This window comes from Bubalus bubalis, chromosome 3 (genome assembly GCF_019923935.1).
Source record: "Bubalus bubalis isolate 160015118507 breed Murrah chromosome 3, NDDB_SH_1, whole genome shotgun sequence".
Taxonomy (NCBI): Eukaryota; Metazoa; Chordata; class Mammalia; order Artiodactyla; family Bovidae; genus Bubalus; species Bubalus bubalis.
Window position 1 is genome coordinate 72,372,564 of NC_059159.1, and position 22,792 is coordinate 72,395,355.

The window sequence follows — 22,792 nt, forward strand, 5'->3', positions numbered from 1 at the left end:
CCTCTATGTGTCACACTACATACAATGGAAAAAGGATGCAACAAGGCACAAATAAGGCAAAAAAAAAAAAAGGGCAAAATAAGGTTAAAAAAAAAAAAAAAGCCTCACAATGCTTACATTCTAATGGCTATGGTGAACAGCCATTAACAAATAAACTGTACTTTTTAAAACAGGGAAAATTAGGCCCAGAGCAACAGAGTATCATCCCTTACCCAAGCACACAACTACTTAGCAACACCTCAGGCCACAGTTCACACCACCTGGTCTATTCCAGAGACTTTCTGATGTACTATAAAGTCAACAAGAGAAGAAAAACATTTAACAAAAAAATCTAAGTAACAAGGAAAATCTACCATTCTTCCGCTTACTGGATTACAGAACTGACAACCAGAACAGAAGGAATTTAATTGAAATGTAGACTGAAACAAATTTTTAAAAAATACTTACGCTAAAGATGCACTTAATGAGCTAATAGGTACTTTATCTTCTCTAATATCTGAAATTCCCAGAATACTTCTGTTCAGAGGCCTATTTAATATGAACTAGTGGTTACGGCTGATATCCTAGCACAAAAAAAATCTCTCAACATAACACCACTATCTAATTTATATTTTTTGCCAGACTCCAAAGAAAGGCTACCAACTGTATTAGCTAATAGGCATAAACTAGGCTTATTATCCCCAGCAGGTAAAGAAAATGGCTATGGTGCTTAGGAGTTTGCATACAAAAGGCAGCACTAAAGTAACATTCTACCAATATTCTGCTTGTCACAAGGAAGTTAATACTAGCCATCTGTTTCACAAATTTCTAGGCTATTAAGCACTTTAAAATTATAAGTAATTTTATGTTCAACTGAAAATCTATGTTAGACTTCAAAGTTGAAAACAGAAATAGTAAAGGACAAACGTTATATGGATCTGAAAATTCATTCCTTACCACATAACTATGAAAAAATTATTTCAACTCTACAAATCACTGCTATCACTTCTGTACTATAATATAATGCTTTCTTAACTTTATTAAAACAATAGAGAAGATGAAAATTAAGAGGAGAACTAGATACTCACACCACTGGGAAGGAACTGAGCATGCTTTACATGAGGGGAAGCAATGTCCTTGCTAGAGATGATCAGCGTTATTCATCATTCTGTAGGAAAAAAGAGAATTCAGAAACACTTTGAAATCAAATACTGAATAAAAATGTTAATTATATAATTTAAGGATTAACAGTTAACATCAAATAACCAGGTTTTTAAAAATTACTTTTTATTTCAAATAAAACATCTATTTTAAAAATAGAAAAATACTTTTTAAAGCTTTCAAATTACTCACTTGGAAAAACGAAAATCATCCCTGAAGTTTATCTGTTACCAGATACCACCCAAGGAAACAGATTTAAACATGAAATGGAATATATATATACACACACAATATTGTGACATTCAGGATAACTTGTTGATAAGAACTCCAGTACACTTATGTAGAATCCTATAAATAAAAAACATACCACAGCATGATTGAAGCTAACAGTCTTAACTGGGGGTAAAACCTGGGGTGCAGTTCCAAGTCTATTTTTTATTTTGTTGTTGTTTAGTCGCTAAGTCACATCCAACTATCTGTGACCCCAAGGACTGTGGCCCGCCAGTCTCCTCTACCCATGCGACTTCCCAGGCAGGAATACTGGAGTGGGTTGCCATTGCCTTCTCCAGGGAATCTTCCTGACCCGGGGATCAAACCGAAGTCTCCTGCATTGGCACTGCGTCTTCACCACTGAGCCGCCAGGGAAGCCCATTATTTATTTTCCTGCTAGCCAAATCTTACAGTGACTTAATTTCTCTGAGTCTTAATTTCACATGCATAAAACAGAGGTAATAGGGAACTACTTCAAAAAGCTACAAGAGTTTAAAACATTTTTTAAATGGTGGTGATGAGGTACTTCACAAATTATCAAGTAGCAGGGGCTTTTACTACTAATTTTAAAAAGACACCAATAACGGTGTCCATTCCTGAACAGGCTGAAGTTAATAATGGAGCGAGTTCAGTACTTCTATCTTCTCATTAACATTCTACTGCTTTATTCAGCGTTCAGACACTGTGAACCCCGTTTAAATCACACATAGATCTTAACAAAAAAGGAAATCTACTATTCACAGTTTAGGAGCTAAAGATCATGTATTACCGATGGCACTTATTAGCAGTTTCAAACCACAATATATGGGAACTATTTCCATTAATTGCAAGTTAATATTATAAAGTAGATGAAAGCCAAAAATGTTGATGTCAAAAACTCTCACATTAAAATATACATTCAGCACTGAATTATATTAAGCAAGATCAAAGTGTCTAACAGTGACTAATGATATATGTGAAATGTACACGGTAAAGTTAGAAACCTTTCACATTTGCATATTCTAAACTGTAGCTTTAATGAATTTCCTGCTGTAGTTAATTTTCTTGCTGACGTGAGAAATACTGGTCCTAAATGGCAGATATAAAACACAAAGAAAACCTCCTAAAAATACTGTTGATTGCATTTCCTGGACAAAACACCAACAACAAGCCACACATGGATTACTGGTCAATATATATATATTTTTTCACTCGTGCTCAAATTTAGTTAAAATACACTAAATACTAGTCCTGAAATAGAAACAAGGTCATAACATAAGTAAGATATGGTCCCAGTAGTGTAAGAGCTTATTAAACTATGGGGGGGGGGGGGGGGGGGAGTAAAACAAAAATTACACACACACACACACACACACACACACACACACACACCTCTCCAATAAAAGACATTAAGACTAAAAATACAAGATTTATGAGCATAGCAATTCAGAAATTAATTGGTTACAGAGAACTGGGAAGACTTCTTTAAGTGAGATCTCAGCTGTTATTTGACGTTTAGAATAAGACTTCCACCAAATCAAAGTGTGAAGGGAAGTCAGAATCAGTGAAGAAAGAATCAGGAAGAGGAAACAGTTTAAAAAAAGATTATGAAGGATGTTTAGGGACTAAGTAGACCTGTCTTGTTGGCCTTTAACATGTATGTATGAGGAACAGACAGGTAGAAAGGAAGGAATTCCACAGTCTATGAAGGGCTCATAAATGCCTTACAGTATTTCTGATCTTAATTCTATACATATGAGAATACCACCACAACTGAATCAGACAATCTAGGGAGAAAATCACCAAAGACCTTCATTTCACAGATGAGGAAACGGAGATTAAGACACTGATACAGACCTGTGTAAGTGCAAATCACTGAATTTATGTCATTTATATTCCAGACATAAGTGGACTTGAAATAATACATAAAAATAAAACATTCAAAGGACAGAAGATCAAGCAAGTTGCTGTGAGTTCTCTGCTCTCAGGTTCAGTATCATAGAGCGTTCCTAGCATAAGAGACAGATTTTTTAAATTGACAGATTAAGACTGTGTATTACAACACATCATTAGAATGGCTATAATAAAAAAAAAAAAAAAAAACATAAAATAACAAGTATTGGCACAGATGTGGATAAAATAAAATCTTTGTGTGCTCTGATGAAAAATATAAAATGGGGGGTACTGCTATGTAAAATAGTATGGTGGTTTCTTAAAAAATTTAAACATAGAATTATCATGAGATCTGCAACTTCAATTCCAAGTATATACGCAGAAATGAAAGTGGGGACTCGAAAATATATTTGTACACCTAAGTTCATAGCAGCATAGTCACAAAAGCCAAAAGGTGGAAACAAATATCTATCAACGGATGAATGGCTAAGCAAAATGTGATACGTGCATATAAGGGAATATTAGTCTGCCTTAAAAAAGAAGGAAATTTTGACATGCTAACATCAATGAACCCCAAAGGCATTACACCAAGTGAAAGAAGCCAGGCACAAAAGGCCAAATACTGCATAATTCCACTTTTACAAGATATTTACAGTCTTCAAACTCAGGGACAGAAAGAAGAATGGTTCTTAAAGGGGGCTGGGGAAGGAGGAGTTACTGTTTAATGGTGCGAAGTTTTAGTTTGGGAAGATGAGAAAAAGTTCTGGAGGTGGATGACGGTGATGGCTGTACATCAACGTTTACTGTACTTAGTGTCACGAGCTGCTTGCTTTAAAACGGTTACAATGGTAAATTCAATATTATCTATGCTTTATTACTGCAAAAAGGAGAGTGTTATAGTAAAAGAAAACACGTTTATTAAAAGGTATCAGGGATAAAAGTTTATGGATGCTGGATCATATTTAAGCACCTAGCTATAAAAAGCAAGTAACCTATAAAAGATAAAAAAAATCACCTACGTATTGGACTTCTCATCTATTATACTTAAAAGAGAAAGAGCTGAATAAAGTTCACAGATGACTGAGAGACTTCTGTACCAACAAAGCTTACATTTTGATCTAAGAAAAACACTGCAAATATGCAAGAGTTCAGAGACTGTATTTCCTCAGTTACCTCAACTGAGCCACATAATATAAAAAATTAAGAAAAATGTGCAAAAATATTTTTACTTATAAACAAGATGAACTAGATAATCTTTGGATCAAAGAAATCAAAATCTTTATTTTATTTGAAATGGTTTTAGTGTTCTGCTACATACGAAATGCAATAAATATATATTATATATATATGTGTGTGTTTTTCCACATAGAGAAATCTGATCTGTGGAAGAGATCCAGTAATGGTGGTTACTATAAGTACAGGGTGAGAACTGGACAGATTCAGAAAAGGGTGGGAAGGGGAGTGTTCTCAGAGAACTGTATCATTTTAACCATATGAATGTTATTGCTCAGTCAGTAAATCAAATTAATAAAAATAGAATTAAGAGAAGGAGCCCATTGAACCCTTTGTAATTCAACACTAACTTGAAGATTATAGCAAACTAATAAGACATAAGAATGAATTAAATGGAATAAATATTGGAATGAAAGAGAAATATACACCTTTTTGCTAATGATCTAAAGGAATACCTAAAAAATGTAAGCTATTCTATTAAAAAAAAAAAGCTGAAATTTTTTGTTAAGAAGTATGATACACTTTAAATTAATTTAAAAAATTGTCGCTAGTTTAGCAGGAGACACCTAGAAAAACAGGGGAAAAAATGCATTAATCATACTAGTAACATTTTCCCAATACTTATAAATAGCTGTATTGAGAAAAAGGCTCCCCCCCACAATTAAAGTTTAAAAATAGGAACTTAAAATTAGAAAAAAAGAAGTCCAAGAACCTCCAAGAAAATCAAACAAAGGAGAAAACCAGAAGTGGACTTCACTGGCCGGACAACAGAACAAACACAAAAGAAACTAAACAAATCCATACGACACTGGGGACAGACACACAGAAGCAACGAAGAGAGTAAAGAACTGAATGACTCCAGAACACACAAGAAAATATACAAGCCAAAGGCTACATTTTAGTTCAACAAGCTGCTTTTGAACTGTGGTGCTGGAGAAGACTCTTGAGAGTCCCTTGGACTGCAAGGAGATCCAACCAGTCCATCCTAAAGGAGATCAGTCCTGAATATTCATTGGAAGGACTGATGTTGAAGCTGAAACTCCAGTACTTTGGCCACCTGATGTGAAGAGTTGACTCATTGGAAAAGACCCTGATGCTGGGAGGGATTGGGGGCAGGAGGAGAAGGGGACAACAGAGAATGAGATGACTGGATGGCATCACCGACTCGATGGACGTGAGTTTGGGTAAACTCTGGGAGTTGGTGATGGACAGGGAGGCCTGGCGTGCTGCGATTCATGGGGTCGCAAAGAGTCGGACATGACCGAGTGACTGACCTGAACTGAACTGAGGATAACTTATCATCTAGCAAGAAATCAGATCTTTATCTTAAATTATATATAAAAATTTAAATTCCAGTTGCAATAGACATAAATCTATAAAATTCAGACACACATTCTACAACAAAATTTAGAAGATCAAAGAGAAGAAACTTTAAAAGGTAGACATAAGAGTTTAAAATTTCCTACTACAAAAAAATCATAAAGTAAAGAATTTTTTAAAAAATGTCCTTGTCATCACAAGCGACTGGAATGCAAAACTAAGAAGTAAAGAGATAACTGGAATAACAGGCAGGTCTGGCTTTGGAGTACAAAATGAAGCAGGGCAAAGGCTAACAGAATTATGCCAAGAGAACACACTGGTCATAGCTTTAACAACACAAGAATCTACACATGGACATTACCAGATGGTCAACACCAAAATCAGATTATGTTCTTTGTAGCTGAAGATGGAGAAGCTCTATACAGTCAGCAAAAACAAGACTGGGAGCTGACTGTGGCTCAGATCATGAACTCCTTACTGCCAAATTCAGACTTAAATTGAAGGAAGTATGGAAAACTACTAGACCATTCAAGTATGACTGAAGTCAAATCCCTTATGATTATACAGGGGAAGTGATGAATAAATTCAAGGGATTAGATCTGGTAGACAGAGTGCCTGAAGAACTATGGACGGAGGTTTGAAACACTGAACAGGAGGCAATAATTAAAACCATCCCTGAGAAAAAGAAATACAAAAATGCAAAATGGTTGTCTGACAAGGCCTTACAAATAGCTGAGAAAAGAGAAGCAAAAGGCAAAGGAGAAAAGGAATGATATACCCATTTGAATGCAGAGATCCAAAGAACAGCAAGGAGAGACAAGAAAGCCTTTCTAAATGAACAATGCAAAGAAATAATGGAAAACAACAGAATGGGAAAGACTAGAGATCTCTTCAAGAAAATCAGAAATACCAAGGGAACATTTCATGCAAAGATGAGCACAATAAAGGACAGAAATGATATGGACCTAACAGAAGCAAAAGGTATTAAGAAGTGGCAAGAATACACAGAAGAACTATATAAACAATGTCTTAATGACTCAGATAACGACGATGGTGTGATCACTCACATAGAGTCAGACATCCTGTAGGGTGAAGTCAACTAGGCCTTAGGAAGCATTGTACATGAACTGAAAACTTCCAGATGTTCAAGCTGGATTTAGAAAAGGCAGAGGAACCAGAGATCAAATTGCCAACACCCACTGGATTATCAAAAAAGCAAGAGAGTTCCAGAAAAACATCTGCTTCATTAACTATGCTAAAGCCTTTGAATGTGGGGATCACAACAAACTGCGGAAAATTCTTCAAGAGACAAGAATACCAGACCACCTTACCTACCTCCTGTGAAACCTGTATGCAGGTCAAGAATGAACAGTTAGAACTGGACATGGAAAAATGAACTAGTTCCAAATTGGCAAAGAAGAACGTCAAGGCTGTATATTGTCACCTTGTTTACTTAACTTACATATAGAGTACATCATGCGAAATGTTGGGCTGGATGAAGCTCAAGCTGGAATCAAGATTGCCAGGAGAAATATCACTCACCTCAGATATGCAGATGACACCACCCTAATGGCAGAAAGCCATAAGGAACTAAAGAGGCTCTTGATGAAGGTGAAAGAGGAGAAGAGAAATATTTGGCTTAAAGCTCAACATTCAAAAAACTAAGATCATGGCATCCGGTCCTATCACTTTATGGGAAATAGATGGAGAAACAATGAAAACAGTGACAGACTTTATTTTCTTGGACTCCAAAATCACTGCAGATGATGATTGCAGCCATGAAATTAAAAGACACTTGCTCCTTGGAAGAAAGGTTATGACAAACCTAGACAGGGTGTTAAAAAGCAGAGACATCACTTTGCCAAAAAAGGTCCGTGTAGTCAAAGCTATGGTTTTTCCAGCAGTCATGTATGGATGTGAGAGTTGGACTATAAAGAAAGCTGAAAAAAAATAAAAAATAAAAAATAAATAAAAAATAAAGAAAACTGAGCACCAAAGAACTGATGCTTTTGAACTGTGGTGTTGGAGAAGACTCTTGAGAGTCCCTTGGACTGCAAGGAGATCCAATCAGTCAATTCTAAAGGAAATCAATCCTGAATATTCATTGAAAGGACTGACGCTGAAGCTGCAGCTCCAATACTTTGGCCACCTGATATGAAGAGCCAACTCTCTGCAAAAGACACTGATGCTGGGAAACATAGAAGGCAGGAAGAGAAGGGGACAACAGAGGATGAGATGGTTGGATGGCATCACAAACTCTATGAATGTAAGTTTGAGCAAGCTCAGGGAGATGGTGAAGGACAGGGAAGCCTGGCATGCTGCAGTCCATGGGGTCGCAAAGAATCAGACACGACTGAGCAACTGAACCAAAAAAAAACTACAAGCAAATCAGAAAAAATATTTGACATGTAGAGAAAGAATAGATCCAAGCTGTCATTGTTTATTTAAAAAAACACTCAAATTTACTAGAAGTCAGAGAAATAACAATTAGTTTAATAATGAGATATAACTTCAGCAAAATTTTAAAGATTGATAATATGTCCTCAAAGGGTACGGTCATTTCACTGGTCTAAGGACAAAGTCCTTTTGGAAAGAAATCTGGCAACATAAATTGAAATTTAAAGCATTTACACTTTTGAGTCCCTTGGACTGCAAGGATATCCACCAGTCCGTCCTAAAGGAAATCAGTCCTGAATAGTCCTTGGAAGGACCTATGTTGAAGCTGAAACTCCAATACTTTGGCGACCTGATGTGAAGAGCAGACTCACTGGAAAAGACCCTGATGCTGGGAAAGACTGAAGGACGACCGAGGATGATATGGTTGGATGACATCACTGACTCAATAGACAGGAGTTTGAGAAAACTCCAGGACCTGGTGATGGACAGGGAGACCTGGCATGCTGCAGTCTGTGGGGTCACAAAGAGTCGGACCCGACTGAGCAACTGAACTGAACTTAACGAGTAGTCCTATTCCTGGGAATCTATCATATAGAAACAAAAGTAATCATACACAATACGTACAAGGATGTTTACTGTCATTTATTTTCCTATTTCTTGTCTCTATAAATAGAACTGTTTCAGTCCATACAAGAATGGCTGAATAAATGACAATATACTTTGATCAATGAACACAATGCAATCAAGTAGAGTTTTATCAGGTGACTTGGTGGGATTTGCACATTGCCACATTGAGTTAAAAAATAAACAGCAAAATGCAATCAAATGAGTATGATGAGATTTAAAAAGAAAACCTACAAGAACAAAAGTGAAAGTTGAGCTCAGTGGTGTCTGACTCTTTGCCACCCCATGGACTATATAGTCTATGGAATTCTCCAGGCCAAAATACTAGAGTGGGTAACCTATACCTTCTCCAGCAGATCTTCCCAAGCCAGGAATCCAACCGGGGTCTCCTGCATTGCAGGCAGACTCTTTACCAACAAAAACAGTCCTTTTATAGGCGTGTCTCTTGTCAGTATGTTTATTGACATACATACATACACGAACATGGAGAAAAAATAGGTAGTCAACAGGTATTGGAGGTGGGGTTAAGGATGAGGGTATACATAGCGAATATGTGTAAGGAAGGATAAATGCATCTATGCAATAGTTAAAGATACATTAATGCAAACAAATTGTAAACATTCCTACTATCAGAACTGGACTCAATTATCAAATAATGATTTTAGGGTTGTAAAAATTCAACACAATGTCAGGTTTTTCCACAATGAAAAAGTCTATTGTCAGCATTGATGATCCTTGAAGAAAAAATGTAACCTGGAAAATCCATTAGGAATAAGAACTGGTAGATGGTGGTAAAAAGGTTCTTTTTATTCTAGCTTTTCTCTTTAATATAAAAAGTATTAAACCATGTAAGTCTGTCTTCTATCCCAAACTCCTTTTTCTCTTCCACTGAGACATTATACAGTTCCTTCATACATCTTTGAACATCGAAGTGTAACTTTAGGGTAAATTTCCAGTAGAGGAATCATTATGAAAAAAAGCATATACCTTGTAAACTATGATAAAGAGATTTCGTCAAATGGCCTCCCTAAAGAAGATCAATTTATACTCCTACCTTCAGGAAATGCTTAACTGTGAATCCAGTATGTCACTGGTGATTTAAAATTGAATTTACATTGTGCAGTTTGGTATGTATCTTGTTTTATTCAATAATGGTAAACATAGAAAGGGCAGAATATTTTAAGAAAGCAAAGCACAAGAGAAAGGGAAGAGTTCGCTCTAACAGCACAGGCAGCAAGTAAGTCATCAAAGGAAGAGGTAACAGGACACTGCTAAAGCCAACTAGTGAGGCCCGTAAGCTCAGCTCTGGATATCCAAAAAGATCTCTCAGAAGTTCAAAACAGCCATTACAGAGCTCCTTTACTGCTCTTTTAGCACCTGACACAGAAACCACTGTTACCCATCGAAAATACCAATTTACAGTAAAATAAAAAAAATGTGTAAATATACAGAGATACATAAGCCTTACAATCCCATAAGTTTGCTACTATTAGTACTTTGAATTTAATGATGAGGACGTAAAATTCCTTCCTTGCTGGATGCACATTAAACACACACACAGATATATAAATGTAGCACATGGAGGTCAAAAAAAAAAAAAAAAAGGTCATAAAACTGCACCAGAATAAAAAGAACATTTCTCCCCTTTAATCCTCAGTCCTCTGTAAAAAGATAAATACTATTAAGTTTCTCGTAAATCCTTACAAATATAAAAATTAAGAACTTAATATACTATATATCTAACATAGAATTCTTTCTTAAATGGTGGTTTTTAAAAACTTTTTAATATGAAAATTTGTAAACATGTACAAAGCCAGAATAATAAATGTTTAGGTACCCATCACCCTCCTTGAAAAATTATCTCTTTCTTGTTCCCCTGGCTCCAAAGGGTATTTTCAGGCCAATTTCAGATATCTTATCACTTTAACATGCAATTCTCTTCAAATTTCAGTATCTGGTTTCCAAATTCAGAGTAAATAAGACATAGGAACTTAGAAAGGGACAGTTCAGTTCAGCTCAGTCGCTCAGTCGTGTTCGACTCTTTGCGACCCCATGGACTGCAGCACACCAGGCTATCACCAACTCTCAGAGCTTGCTCAAACTCATGACCTTTGAGTCGGTGATGCCATCCAACCACCTCATCCTCTGTCACTCTGATGTCTCCTTCTCCTTCTGCCTTCAATCTTTCCCAGCATCAGGCCTTTTTCCAATCAGTCAGTTCTTCACATCAGGTGGCCAAAGTATTGGGAGTTTCAGCTTCAGCATCAGTCCTTCCAATGAATATTCAGATTGATTTCCTTTAGGATGAACTGGTTGGATCTCCTTGCAGTCCAAGGGACTCTCAAGCGTCTTCTCCAACACCATAGGTCAAAAGCATCAATTCTTCAGCACTCAGCTTTCTTTATAGACCAACTTTCACATCCATACATGACTACTGGATAAACCATAGCTTTGACTACATGGACCTTTCTCGGCAAAGTGATGTCTCTGCTTTTTAATATGCTGTCTAGGTTGGTCATAGCATTTCTTCCAAGGAGCAAGCACCTTTCAATTTCATGGCAGCAGTCACCATCTGCAGTGATTTTGGAGCCTCCAAAAATAAAGTCTATCACTGTTTCCACTGTTTCCCCAACTATTTATGCCATGAAGTAATGGGACCAGATGCCATGATCTTAGTTTTCTGAATGTTGAGTTTAAGCCAACTATTTCACCCTCCTCTTTCACTTTCATCAGGAGGCTCTTTAGTTCTTTGCTTTCTGCCGCAAGTGTGGTATCATCTGCATATCTGAGGTTATTGCTATTTCTCCCAGCAGTCTTGGGATTCTAGCTTGTGCTTCATCCAGCCCAGCATTTCGCATGACATATTCTGCATATAAGTTAAATAAGCACAGTGACAATATACAGCCTTGATGTACTCCTTTCCCAATTTGGAACCAGTCTGTTGTTCCATGTCCAGTTCTAACTGTTGCTTCTTGACCTCCATACAGATTTCTCAGGAGGCAGGTAAGGTGGTCTGGTATTCCCATCTCTTTAAGAATTTTCCAGTTTGTTGTGATCCACACAGTCAAAGGCTTTGGTGTAGTCAATAAAGCAGAAGTAGATGTTTTTCTGGAACTCTCTTGCTTTTTTGATAATCCAACAGATGTTGGCAATTTGATCTCTGGTTCCTCTGCCTTTTCTAAATGCAGCTTGAACATCTGGAAGTTCACAATTCACGTACTGTTGAAGCCTGGTTTGGAAAATTTTGAGCATTACTTTGCTACCGTGTGAGATGTGTGCAACTGTGCAGTAGCTTGAACATTCTTTGGCATTGCCTTTCTTTGGGATTGAAACGAAAACTCACCTTTTCCATACTGAGTGCAGCACTTTCACAACATCATCTTTTAGGATTTGAAAGAGCTCAACTGAAATTCCATCACCTCCACTAGCTTTGTTCGTAGTAATGCTTTCTAAGGCCCACTTGACTTTGGAAATGGAGAAGGGAATGGCAAACCACTTCAGGATTCTTGCCTTGAGAACCCATTGAACAGTATGAAAAGGCAGCAAGTGACAGAAAGGGTATAAAAAGGCTTTACCACAGGGGGAAGGGCGGGTGGGTGGGAATGACAGCTACCTGAAAAGAGCAAAATAACTAAAAAACTAATTATAGATACATACACATAATACTCAACTTATCAAATAGTTCAAATCATGTTTAGGATCTTCATTTTTAAAAGACAGGTAAGTATGTGATCGATTTGTTTTTAAAAGCTGAAGTGGTTAAAACAAACGTTTTCATTTTAGGAAGTTAATCAGGTGTTTCACATGTGTCAAACATTTTTCCCTGAACAAATCCAGATAAGTGAGGCCCTACTACAATGAATGGTTGGTGACATGTGAGGAAAACCAACCAGATATTAGGAATTAAAGACTCATCTAAATTTGAATACTATTAATAATCTTTCAAATGATGCTTCTAGGTAGCCAGGTTAAAACTGGAAACAACTACTAACTGTAAATAACAACTACTGTGCTTAGTTGCTCAGTCGTGTCTGAATCTATGCGACCCCATGGACTATAGCCCGCCAGGCTCCTCTGCCCATGGGATTCTCCAGTCAAGAATACTGGAGTGGGTTGCCATGCCCTCCTCCAGGGGATCTTCCCAAACCAAGGAACTGAACCCAGGTCTCCTGAATTGCAGGTGGATTCTTTACCATTTGAGCCACCAGGAAAACCCAACAGCATCTACTGTTGGGTAGTAGTAGCTTGTCCAGGGCTTCCCAGGTGGCCCATTTAAAGAATACTACTCTGGGCCAAGTCTCCCTGGTGGCTCAGTAAGAATCTGCCTGTAATGTAGGAGACTTGTGTTCGATCCCTGGGTCAGGAAGATCCCTTGGAGAAAAAAATGGCAACCCACTCCAGTAATCTTGCCTGGGCATGAGGCACTCCGCCCATGGCAAAGGTCATGAGGAAGGAGGCTCGACATACGCAAAGGCGGGATCGAGCCTCAGGAGTCCCCCTGGAAATCCTCGAGCATCTACCCCCATAACCAGAGCCTGCCTACTTTACTACTTTGCGCTTTCCCCTACACCTCTGACTTTACGGGGGGATGTCCCCCACCACCTCTTTCGGAGAAGGAGTTAACTTAGAGCTCCAGTTAATAATAATTCCTGGGTGTGATAGGAGTGTTTCAACCTACAAACTCCTCTGAAGGTTCTCTAGCCTGCCTGACAGGCTTGTCTGGCCACATGTGATTGCTCACAGCCTCCCAACCGTGAGAGGCACGAGATGCTTTAAACCTTCTAAACACAGGTTCCTTAGAAAAGTTAGAAAACCATTAGTATAAGTATAGTGGGCTGATTAGAAATTGTATTGATGAAGGGTTTTTCATTTGTTGAGCCAATGTTTGCTGCTAAGTCTCCATATCCTCTGCCCTTATACACATTAATGAATATATAGAAGAAATAAGTATTAACCTTTGATATAAATCACATTAGACCTTAGGCTAAGTAAATTCTTTCCTTAACTAAAACCCACTACACCCTCACCCTATAGGAATGTAACTTTATTTGGGTGGCGTCTGTTTTAAGAATAATCACTCCTGGAGAAATAAGTGTTGACTGACCGCTGTCACAAGGAGAGGGTCATAAATTGTCAGCAGGCCCCCCTGGCCAGAAGATGATGTAACACACCTAAGACCTCTGTATACATTTGTGTGAAGCACCTGACTTTAATAAAAGTCAGGACTGCTGTCCCCGCGTGACTTTTGTATAACATCTCAGTGTATAAAAACAGACTCTGGAAAATAAAGAATTGGGATCAGTTTCTCGAAATACTGGTCTCCCCATGTTGCGCTCTCTCTCACTCTGGCTGAGTCTCCATCTGGAGCGCGGAACCTGCCATGCTTACTAATTATGCCTGGGCTTCTAAGATCTGACCGGGCAGGCCTCAGTGTCTCCTCTCCTTTGGGAGAACGGAAGGACGCCTGCGGCCTCCGTAAGTGGTGCAAACTTCTTGTCTTGAAGTTTTATTGGTCTCCCGCGTAAACCAAGCTACTCAGCCTCTTTTCTCCACTGAATTTTCCTACTGAGCTATCCTCATTCTATTACTCTTTATATCTTTGATGAATAAATAATTAAATAGGTCGCCGATGCCGTCCCCGCTTCGAATACCCTGGATCAGCCGGGGCTGGACCCCGGCAGACAGAGTCTAGCAGGCTACCATCCATGGGGTCACAAAAGAGTTGGACACAATTTAGCAACTAAACAACAACCATCACCCTTGGCCAACACTCACTGGTTAAGTGCTTTACATATACAAACTCATTCAATCTCACCATCCTCTGAGGTAGATAACTAAGACAAGACACCACTTGCCCAGGGCTTCCCAGATGGCCCTGCTAAGTCGCTTCAGTCATGCCCGACTCTGTGTGACCCCAGAGACAGCAGCCCACCAGGTCCGCTGTCCCTGAGATTCTCCACGCAAGAACACTGGAATGGGTTGCTATTTCCTTCTCCAATGCATGAAAGTGAAAAGTGAAAGTGAAGTCGCTCAGTCCTGTCCGACTCCTAAAACAAACAAACAAACAAACAACAACAATCCATCTGCCAATGCAGGAGACATGAGACGTGGGTTCGATCCCCAGGTCAGGCAGGTCTCCTGGAGGAGGGCATGACAATTCACTCCAGTATTTTTGCCTGGAGAACTCCATGGACAGAGGATCCTGGCAGACTACAATCCTTGGGGTGGCAGAGTCAGGCACGACTGAAGTGACTTAGCACGCACACACCACTTGCCCAAGGTCAATCAGCTAATGGACTTGCCTTTTCTTATTAGAATTGTAACTGAAGTACTTATGTTAGTCTTACTCTTTCTTCAAAATATAAGATTAGGGATATAATTTTATCATTTCTATGGAGCAAATGTTTACTTGTGTTAAGTACCATGCAACAAGCTGGTCAACAGATACACCACTAAGATACTAATGATGTTCCTCTTATGTTTTACTCATTATGATTCACTACGTAAGGCTGTATACCATGGAGAGTTTTATTTCCAAAGAATTAGTACATATACTACTTGTCGAACTTGTAAAGACAGAAATACTCACGTAGCTCCTCCTACATTTCCAATGACAGGAAGTTTAATGTAGAGTTTTGCTGATAAAGATACTCCTTTAACAGACTCTAACTTTTTTAATAACTTCAAGCCACTTATCTGACTGAATCAATAAAGACTACATTTCTTTTCTTTTCCACAAGGCAGTGTTTTAAATGTCTGTAAAATCTTCAGAAAGAGTCTCCATGCTAAACAGTCCCAGTCATGATTCCAGTTTGACATGGTTTCCTTGTTTGTCATTATCTAATCTTCTTTTAAAAAGCGGGTCTCCCCACATTCAGCACAGACTCCTGCAGAGAACCTAACCAGAGCAGGATACAGGGAACTATTAGTTTTCTTGTTCTGAACCCAAAATTGTGTTACTTTCTCCCACCACCAAGTCATTTTTGTGAATGTATTAAGTTTGCAGACAAAACTTCTGCACATTCATTAAAGAAGCAGTGATTAAACATCAAAGAGACAACTGAACTGATTCAGCCTTTTATCCAGGCTTCCCTTTCCTAAACTTAAGGCTTTTTTTGTTTTCAAAAGCAAAATAGTTTCATTTTTGCTTTTTTTTTCTTGTACGTAAATATTACTATTTGATATATATTATATATTTTATTTGTCTATTATCTGTGCCATTATTGTCTATTTTCTGCATGTACTCGTAAAGTAGTACCTGGAATATAACAAGCACTGTTTATTACTGAACTAACTCACAAACGGAGAAGGCAACGGCACCCCACTCCAGTACTCTTGCCTGGAGAATCCCATAGGCAGAGGAGCCTGGTAGGCTGCAGTCCATGGGATCCCGAAGAGTCGGACATGATTGAGCGACTTCACTTTCACTTTTCACTTTCGTGCACTGGAGAAGGAAATGGCAACCCACTCCAGTGTTCTTGCCTGGAGAATCCCAGGGATGGGGGAGCCTGATGCGCTGCTGTCTATGGGGTCACATAGAGTTGGACATGACTGAAGTGACTTAGCAGCAGCAACTCACAAACAGATGGAAGAGGGTGGAATATGCATATCCTTTTGGCTTCTGGGAAGCAGTCTCTAGACTACTACACTTCACTGCTAAATGATCTTAACACCTTATCAAGAAATACACAATCAGAAGAGCCATAACTACCACATGCCCTCTAGAATTTACTATGTCAATCTAATACAGGAATTATAGCCTTTTATTACTTTTAAGATATGCAGTGCTTTTGATGTTACCCTCTATGTTTCCTCTGCTTTTCCATTCTAAAATAATTATATAACCTGAAAATAAAACTACACATCTCCCCATCATTAATATTAGATGTGAGAATTGGACTGTGAAGAAGGCTGAGCGCCGAAGAATTGATGCTTTTGAACTGTGGTGTTGGAGAAGACTCTTGAGAGTCCCTTGGACTGCAAGGAGATCCAACCAGTCCATTCTGAAGGAGATCAGCCCTGGGATTTCTTTGGAAGGAATGATGCTAAAGCTGAAACTCCAGTACTTTGGCCACCTCATGTGAAGAGTTGACTCACTGGAAAAGACTGATGCTGGGAGGGATTGGGGGCAGGAGGAGAAGGGGACGACAGAGGATGAGATGGCTGGATAGCATCACAGACTCAATGGACGTGAGTCTGAGTGAACTCCGGGAGTTGGCGATGGACAGGGAGGCCTGGCGTACTGTGATTCATGGGGTCGCAAAGAGTCGGACACGACTGAGCAGCTGATCTGATCCGATCTGAAAGGAAATCAATCCTGAGTATTCACTGGAAAGACAGATGCTGAAGCTGAAACTCCAATATGTTGGCCACTTGATGTGAAGAGCTGACTCAATGGAAAAGACCCTGATGCTGGTAAAGATTGAGGGCAGGAGGAGATGGGGATGACAGAGGATGAGATGGTTGGATGTTATCACTGACTCAATGGACATGAATTTGAGTAAACTCTGGGAGTTGGGTATGGACAGGGAGGCCTGGCGTGCTGCAGTTCACGGGATCGCAAAGAGTTGGACACGACTGAGCAACTGAACTGAACTGAAGATATGTCTGGGCTTTCCTGGTGGGTAAAGAACAGTGCCTGCCAATGCAGGAAACACCAGTTCAATCCCTGGGTTGGCAAGTTCCCCTGGAGAAAGAAATGGCAACCCACTTCAGTATTCTTGCCTGGCAAATCCCATGGACAGAGGAACCTGGCTATAGTCCATGGGGTTGCAAAAGAGTCAGGCATGACTTAATGACTAACCAACAATAAGATATGTCTACTTAAAGGGAACTCATATAATAGACATTGGTCAAAACAATTCATAAATATTCTCAAACTAGTCTTCTCTCTAAAAGTAATGTCCTCCTTTACCTAGTAAGTACTTGTGCCAGCCAAGGAGTTCCCATAGCCCTGCAAAAAAATGAATGCTTCCTTCCGCCTTTCCTTTCCACCAATTTCAGAGACTCTTATAAGACAGCAAACTTTTGCAAAACTCTCTGCTAGTAGGGCACCACAAATATATTTCTGCCATATTACATTATAATTCATATACAAATCTGTCTCTCTCCTAAAATGTGAGCTTCTTAAGAGCAAGGATTATTTATCAACTGCTGTAGTTCCAGCTCCCACTGAGTTGTGGGGCTTCCCTGGGGTTGCAAAGAGTCAGATGCGGCTGAGTGACTAACACTACTACTACTGCCAAGGTATAAACAGTAAATAAATCTTTGCTTAGTTAAGAAATGGTTGAAAATGTCTATTTTCAAGTCTCTTCAAACAAAATAATCTTAACAGTCCTGATCCTTGAAATTAACAGCGAAAAGATGTTACTAAATTAAAAATTAATGTAATTGGATCATTTTACAAAAAAACTAATAAGCATTTATTAAATACTGAATATGTCCTATAGGCCAAAGGATAAGCAAATGCTAAAGATACAAAAACAGAGCTTTGCTCTTGATAGCAGGGTAAGTAATATTAATATTCCCAAAGAGATATTCTGTCATTGGTTTACAATCGACATTCAGTGTCCTTGGAGCCAAACTCTGTTAGGACTGTTGATGTCCCTTAGGGAGCTAACAGTACTGGACGGAGAACTCAGCAGTCCAACAGTTCCATGTTGAACAGGCCAAGACAGTTCTCCAGAGTTCACTACAACAGGAAGATGTAGCGATTTGAACGGCAAGAGTCTCCTGTCATCATTATAAATAAATTTTAAAGTCTGTATTCAAATATCCCCTGGACCAAAACAAAGACATATAAAAAACATTCCTATTGGCATACATCTAGAATATCTCGATGTTAAAATATAACAATTTACTCACAGAACCAATCCAGATGCTCCCATCTATTGCTCAAACATTCATGTGCCTTTGAAGCCTCTCTTCTCTTTTGCAGGAAGATTACATTAACACACTGATAATTTCCAGAACAGTAACTTGTGATTCTGCATTTCTGGATGATCCAATATCTTCCTTACCATTTTGCATTTCCCCTATGTCAGCAGTTTTCCCAGGTTTAATAAATGAAATAACAATGGAATTGAAGTAAGATACTTCATTAAGCTAGAATAAAGTGACTCATAAAATCTTGTATTAAACTGGAATTGATGTTAACAATCTTTCCTAAATACCTCACAGAGGGGAAAAAAAAAAATCTGATAATTGGAGCCAGAAACCCTGATGCCCAGATTACTGCTTACACAAATTTACCAACAAATAAAAGCAAATATTCCCATCAGTCATTCAGAAACTCAGGGTCTATTTAAATGCATGTCACTTAAAAGTTTTGTTAAGAATTCAGAATTATGACAAGTGTGCAAACAGAAGTTGTCCCATAGTTGGACTTAGGCAAGTATTTCTTACAGAAGGAGAAATCAAATTTAACATATTTTGGGAAATACTATCTTAAGAAGTGTTTGTTAGACACTTTCCCCAGAGGAACTTCTTTTATGCCTCAATCCTGCAGGGTTTTGCATTCATTCATTTATGCTTTTACCAAATACCTACTGAGCACCTAGTATATGCTAGGCACTGAAAAGTACAGCAGTGAACAAAATAAAACTGTGTTCACATAAAACCTTACATTTCTGTGGTAAAAGACAAATTTTAAAAAAGAGTCAATCATAAAGTATTCAGATCATGATAAATACAATAGAGAAAAATAAAGCTAGGAACGAATTCAGGATTATAATTTTTAAATAGGAAGAAAGTCATGTAGATATAGGAGAAAGGACATTTAAGGTCAAGACCTTGACACAGAAATTGTCTACCATGTTCAAAGAATAGCGCCAAGGACAGTGTGGCCAGAGTTAAATGGGCAAAGGATAGCATAGTAGAACATGGAAACTGGGGGTTACTGGGAGGACAAGATCAAAGAGGAATCTGTAACTGAAAATTTCTGTTAAAAATATGAAATATTACTTTAGTTAGACTGGGGTTAAATCAATAGCCTAGGGATGACTCAATAGGAAACTTATCATGAATTGCTAACGGTAGAATTTCTAATATCAACAGGTTGCCAGAGAGATGTTATTTTTGGACATTCCCAGCATCCATTAAATTATACTTCTGAGAGCATTATCAACTACTTTTATAAATGACTAGCTTTGAAGCATACCCTTGTCAATTTACTAGGAGGTGAGTGCTGAAAAGGGGATGAAGAAGGCTGAGGACAAGGGAATTCATGTTTCCCACTGCAGAGAGGTGGAGACATGCTTTATCTCTTGTATCTCAGGAGGTATGCTAATATATAATTCAAAATAGGAAGACAGTCAATCAAATTGTTTCCAAGTAAAAGGTATGGTCAATCAAATTTCAGGGAGCCTATCTATACTTTATTCACTACTTATAATACATAAGCATCCCAAGGACAAGTTTCTTTTATTTTTTACATTTTTCCACAGTCTACCATTGTTAGGCCCTCACATTTTGTATCGTCTGACTGAACAGACAAAAACATACCTCAAGTCATGAGGACAGGCTCTGCACCTGAGCTGGGGAGCACGCAACTTTCTCATACTTCTGCCTTTGAAAACCTGGGGCTTGGAAAGCAAAGGAAATCATTTTTTAAAAAATGAAGACAACCCACAGGATGGAAGAAAATATTTACTAACAATGTGACTGACGAGGGATTAGTCTTCAAAATTTACAAACAGCTAATGTGGCTCAATATCCAAAAAACAAAAAACAAAACACAAACCCTAAACAATCCAATCAAAAAGACGGCAAAAGACCTAAAGAGATAATTCTTCAAAGACATACAGCCAGCCAACAGGCACATGAAAAAATGCTTAACATCGTTAATTATTAAAGAAATGCAAATTAAAACTACAATGAGGTTATCACCTCACACCAGTAAGAAAGCCCATCATCAAAAAAAATCGACCAACAATAAATGCTCGAGAGGGTGTGAAGAAAGGGGAACCTTCCTATACTGTTGGTGGGAATGTAAACTGGTACAGCTACTATGAAGAACAGTATGGAGGTTCCATAAGAAACGAAAAATAGAGTAACCAAATCATCAACCAAATGATCTAGCAATCCCATTCCTGGGCATACATCTGGAGGAAAAACATGATTCGAAAAAATACATACAGCTGAGGGTTCACTGCAGCACTGTTTACAATAACCAAAACCACGGAAACAACCTAAAACATCCATCAACAGATGAAAGGATAAAGGAGGTGTGGTATACATATTCAGTAGAACATTACTCAGCCATTAAAAAGAATAAAATACTGCCATTTGCAGCAAATGAATGGTCTTAGACATCATCATACTAAGTGAGGTCAAAGACAAGTATCATATGATATTTACATGCAGAAACTAAAGTTAAGTGAGTGAAGTAAGTAAGTGAAGTCGCTCAGTCGTGTCCGACTCTTTGCGACCCCATGGACTGTAGCCTACCAGGCTCCTCTGTCCATGGGATTTTCCAGGCAATAAATAGTACTGGAGTGGATTGCCATTTCCTTCTCCAGGGGATCTTCCTGACCCAGGGATCAAACCCAGGTCTCCTGCATTGTAGACAGACGCTTTACTGTCTGAGCCTAAAAAAATGATACAAATGAACTTATTTACAAATTAGAAACAAGTTCACAGAATGAACTTCTGGTTACCAGGAAGGAAGGGTAGGGAGGAGAGATAGTTAGGAGTTTGGGGTTGACAGGTATACTCTGCTATATTTATAACAGATAATCAACAAAGACCTACAGTATAACACAAGGAACACTGCTCAGTATTCTATAACAACCTATATGGGAAAAAATTTGAAAAAGAATAGATACATGTATATGTATAACTGAGTCACTTTGCTGTATACCTGAAACACAACACCGTGAATCAACTATTCTCCTACATAAAATAAAAATTAAAGCAAAAAACAAAAACCCTCAGGCTTCAGACAACCATCCTATTTTCTCTATTTCTTTTTTCCTTCATGTTTTCCCCATGATCTGGTCATCCCAGCATGATCATGTATTCCACTCCAGATTCATAATGGCTTATCTCAGTTTTATCTGCTAAAGTCTTCATATATTTCAAACCCCTTATTCTGAATTATTTTCCTCAGATACCTAATGTAAAGTCCAGGAGTTCTCCAACTATATGGAGAAGCATAATGTATAATGTACCATGGAAATAGTATTAATATTGTAAATTACTTACTATATCCTTCTGAATACAATCAGCTTTCAAAAAGCACCCTCTATACTACAGATCTATATCTAATTATAGGTGGTAAGACTTCTTCAATCTTTAGAATAATTTCCAGACTCAGATCTGTTTTAAATTCTTTTATGTTTAACCAGCATCAAAAAATGTGCTGACTCTGTATCCCATGCTCCTTATTACGTCTTTTCATATGAGTTAATATATAAATAAAAAATCTTAAAATACTTACCACCCTCTTTCATATTAAAGATAATCTCTATGAAAGGTAGAAAATGATTCAGTCTTAAAATTCTACGGTTATACTTTTTGCCATATTCCCAGATACTGTGTTAGATAACATCAAGATACTAATATAATTGATAGGCTGTCATTTTAAACTGAGGTTTATAGCTAGAAAAATCCACTCTTTACAAGGAGAACTAAAATAAAATACAAGTACAAGCTAAACCAAATTAATGTTAATTAACCTCCTTAGTAGGTTCTTTTATCTGTGACCTTCTGTATCTTCCTTGAGACTTCCTCTTTCTGCTGTATTAATGCCATGGTTTCCAACTGTCTTCTCTGGCTCCATCCGTATTCTTGTTACACATAGTTAAGTTAATCTTTCTAAGGTAAAAAAAAAAAAAAAAAAAAAAAAAACAAACCCAACTGGGAGTAGGACAGAGGAGTACACAGTAAGAGATTTGGACCATGACTGCTTTGTGTTTGAAATCCCAGGTTCTACCCC

At 38.1% G+C, this 22,792-nt stretch overlaps 1 protein-coding gene across 17 annotated transcripts in view; it reads right to left on the reverse strand.

The window, feature by feature from the left end:
* Positions 1-22,792, reverse strand: part of HMBOX1 (homeobox containing 1) — a 195,810-nt gene that overhangs the window by 114,897 nt on the left and 58,121 nt on the right. For all 17 annotated transcript variants that reach the window (XM_045165013.1, XM_045165007.1, XM_045165003.1 and 14 more), the window contains exon 2: positions 1,068-1,147. In XM_045165013.1, coding sequence (XP_045020948.1) covers positions 1,068-1,090 — 23 coding nt within the window. In that variant the 5' untranslated portion in view covers positions 1,091-1,147. The remainder of the gene's footprint in view (positions 1-1,067; positions 1,148-22,792) is intronic.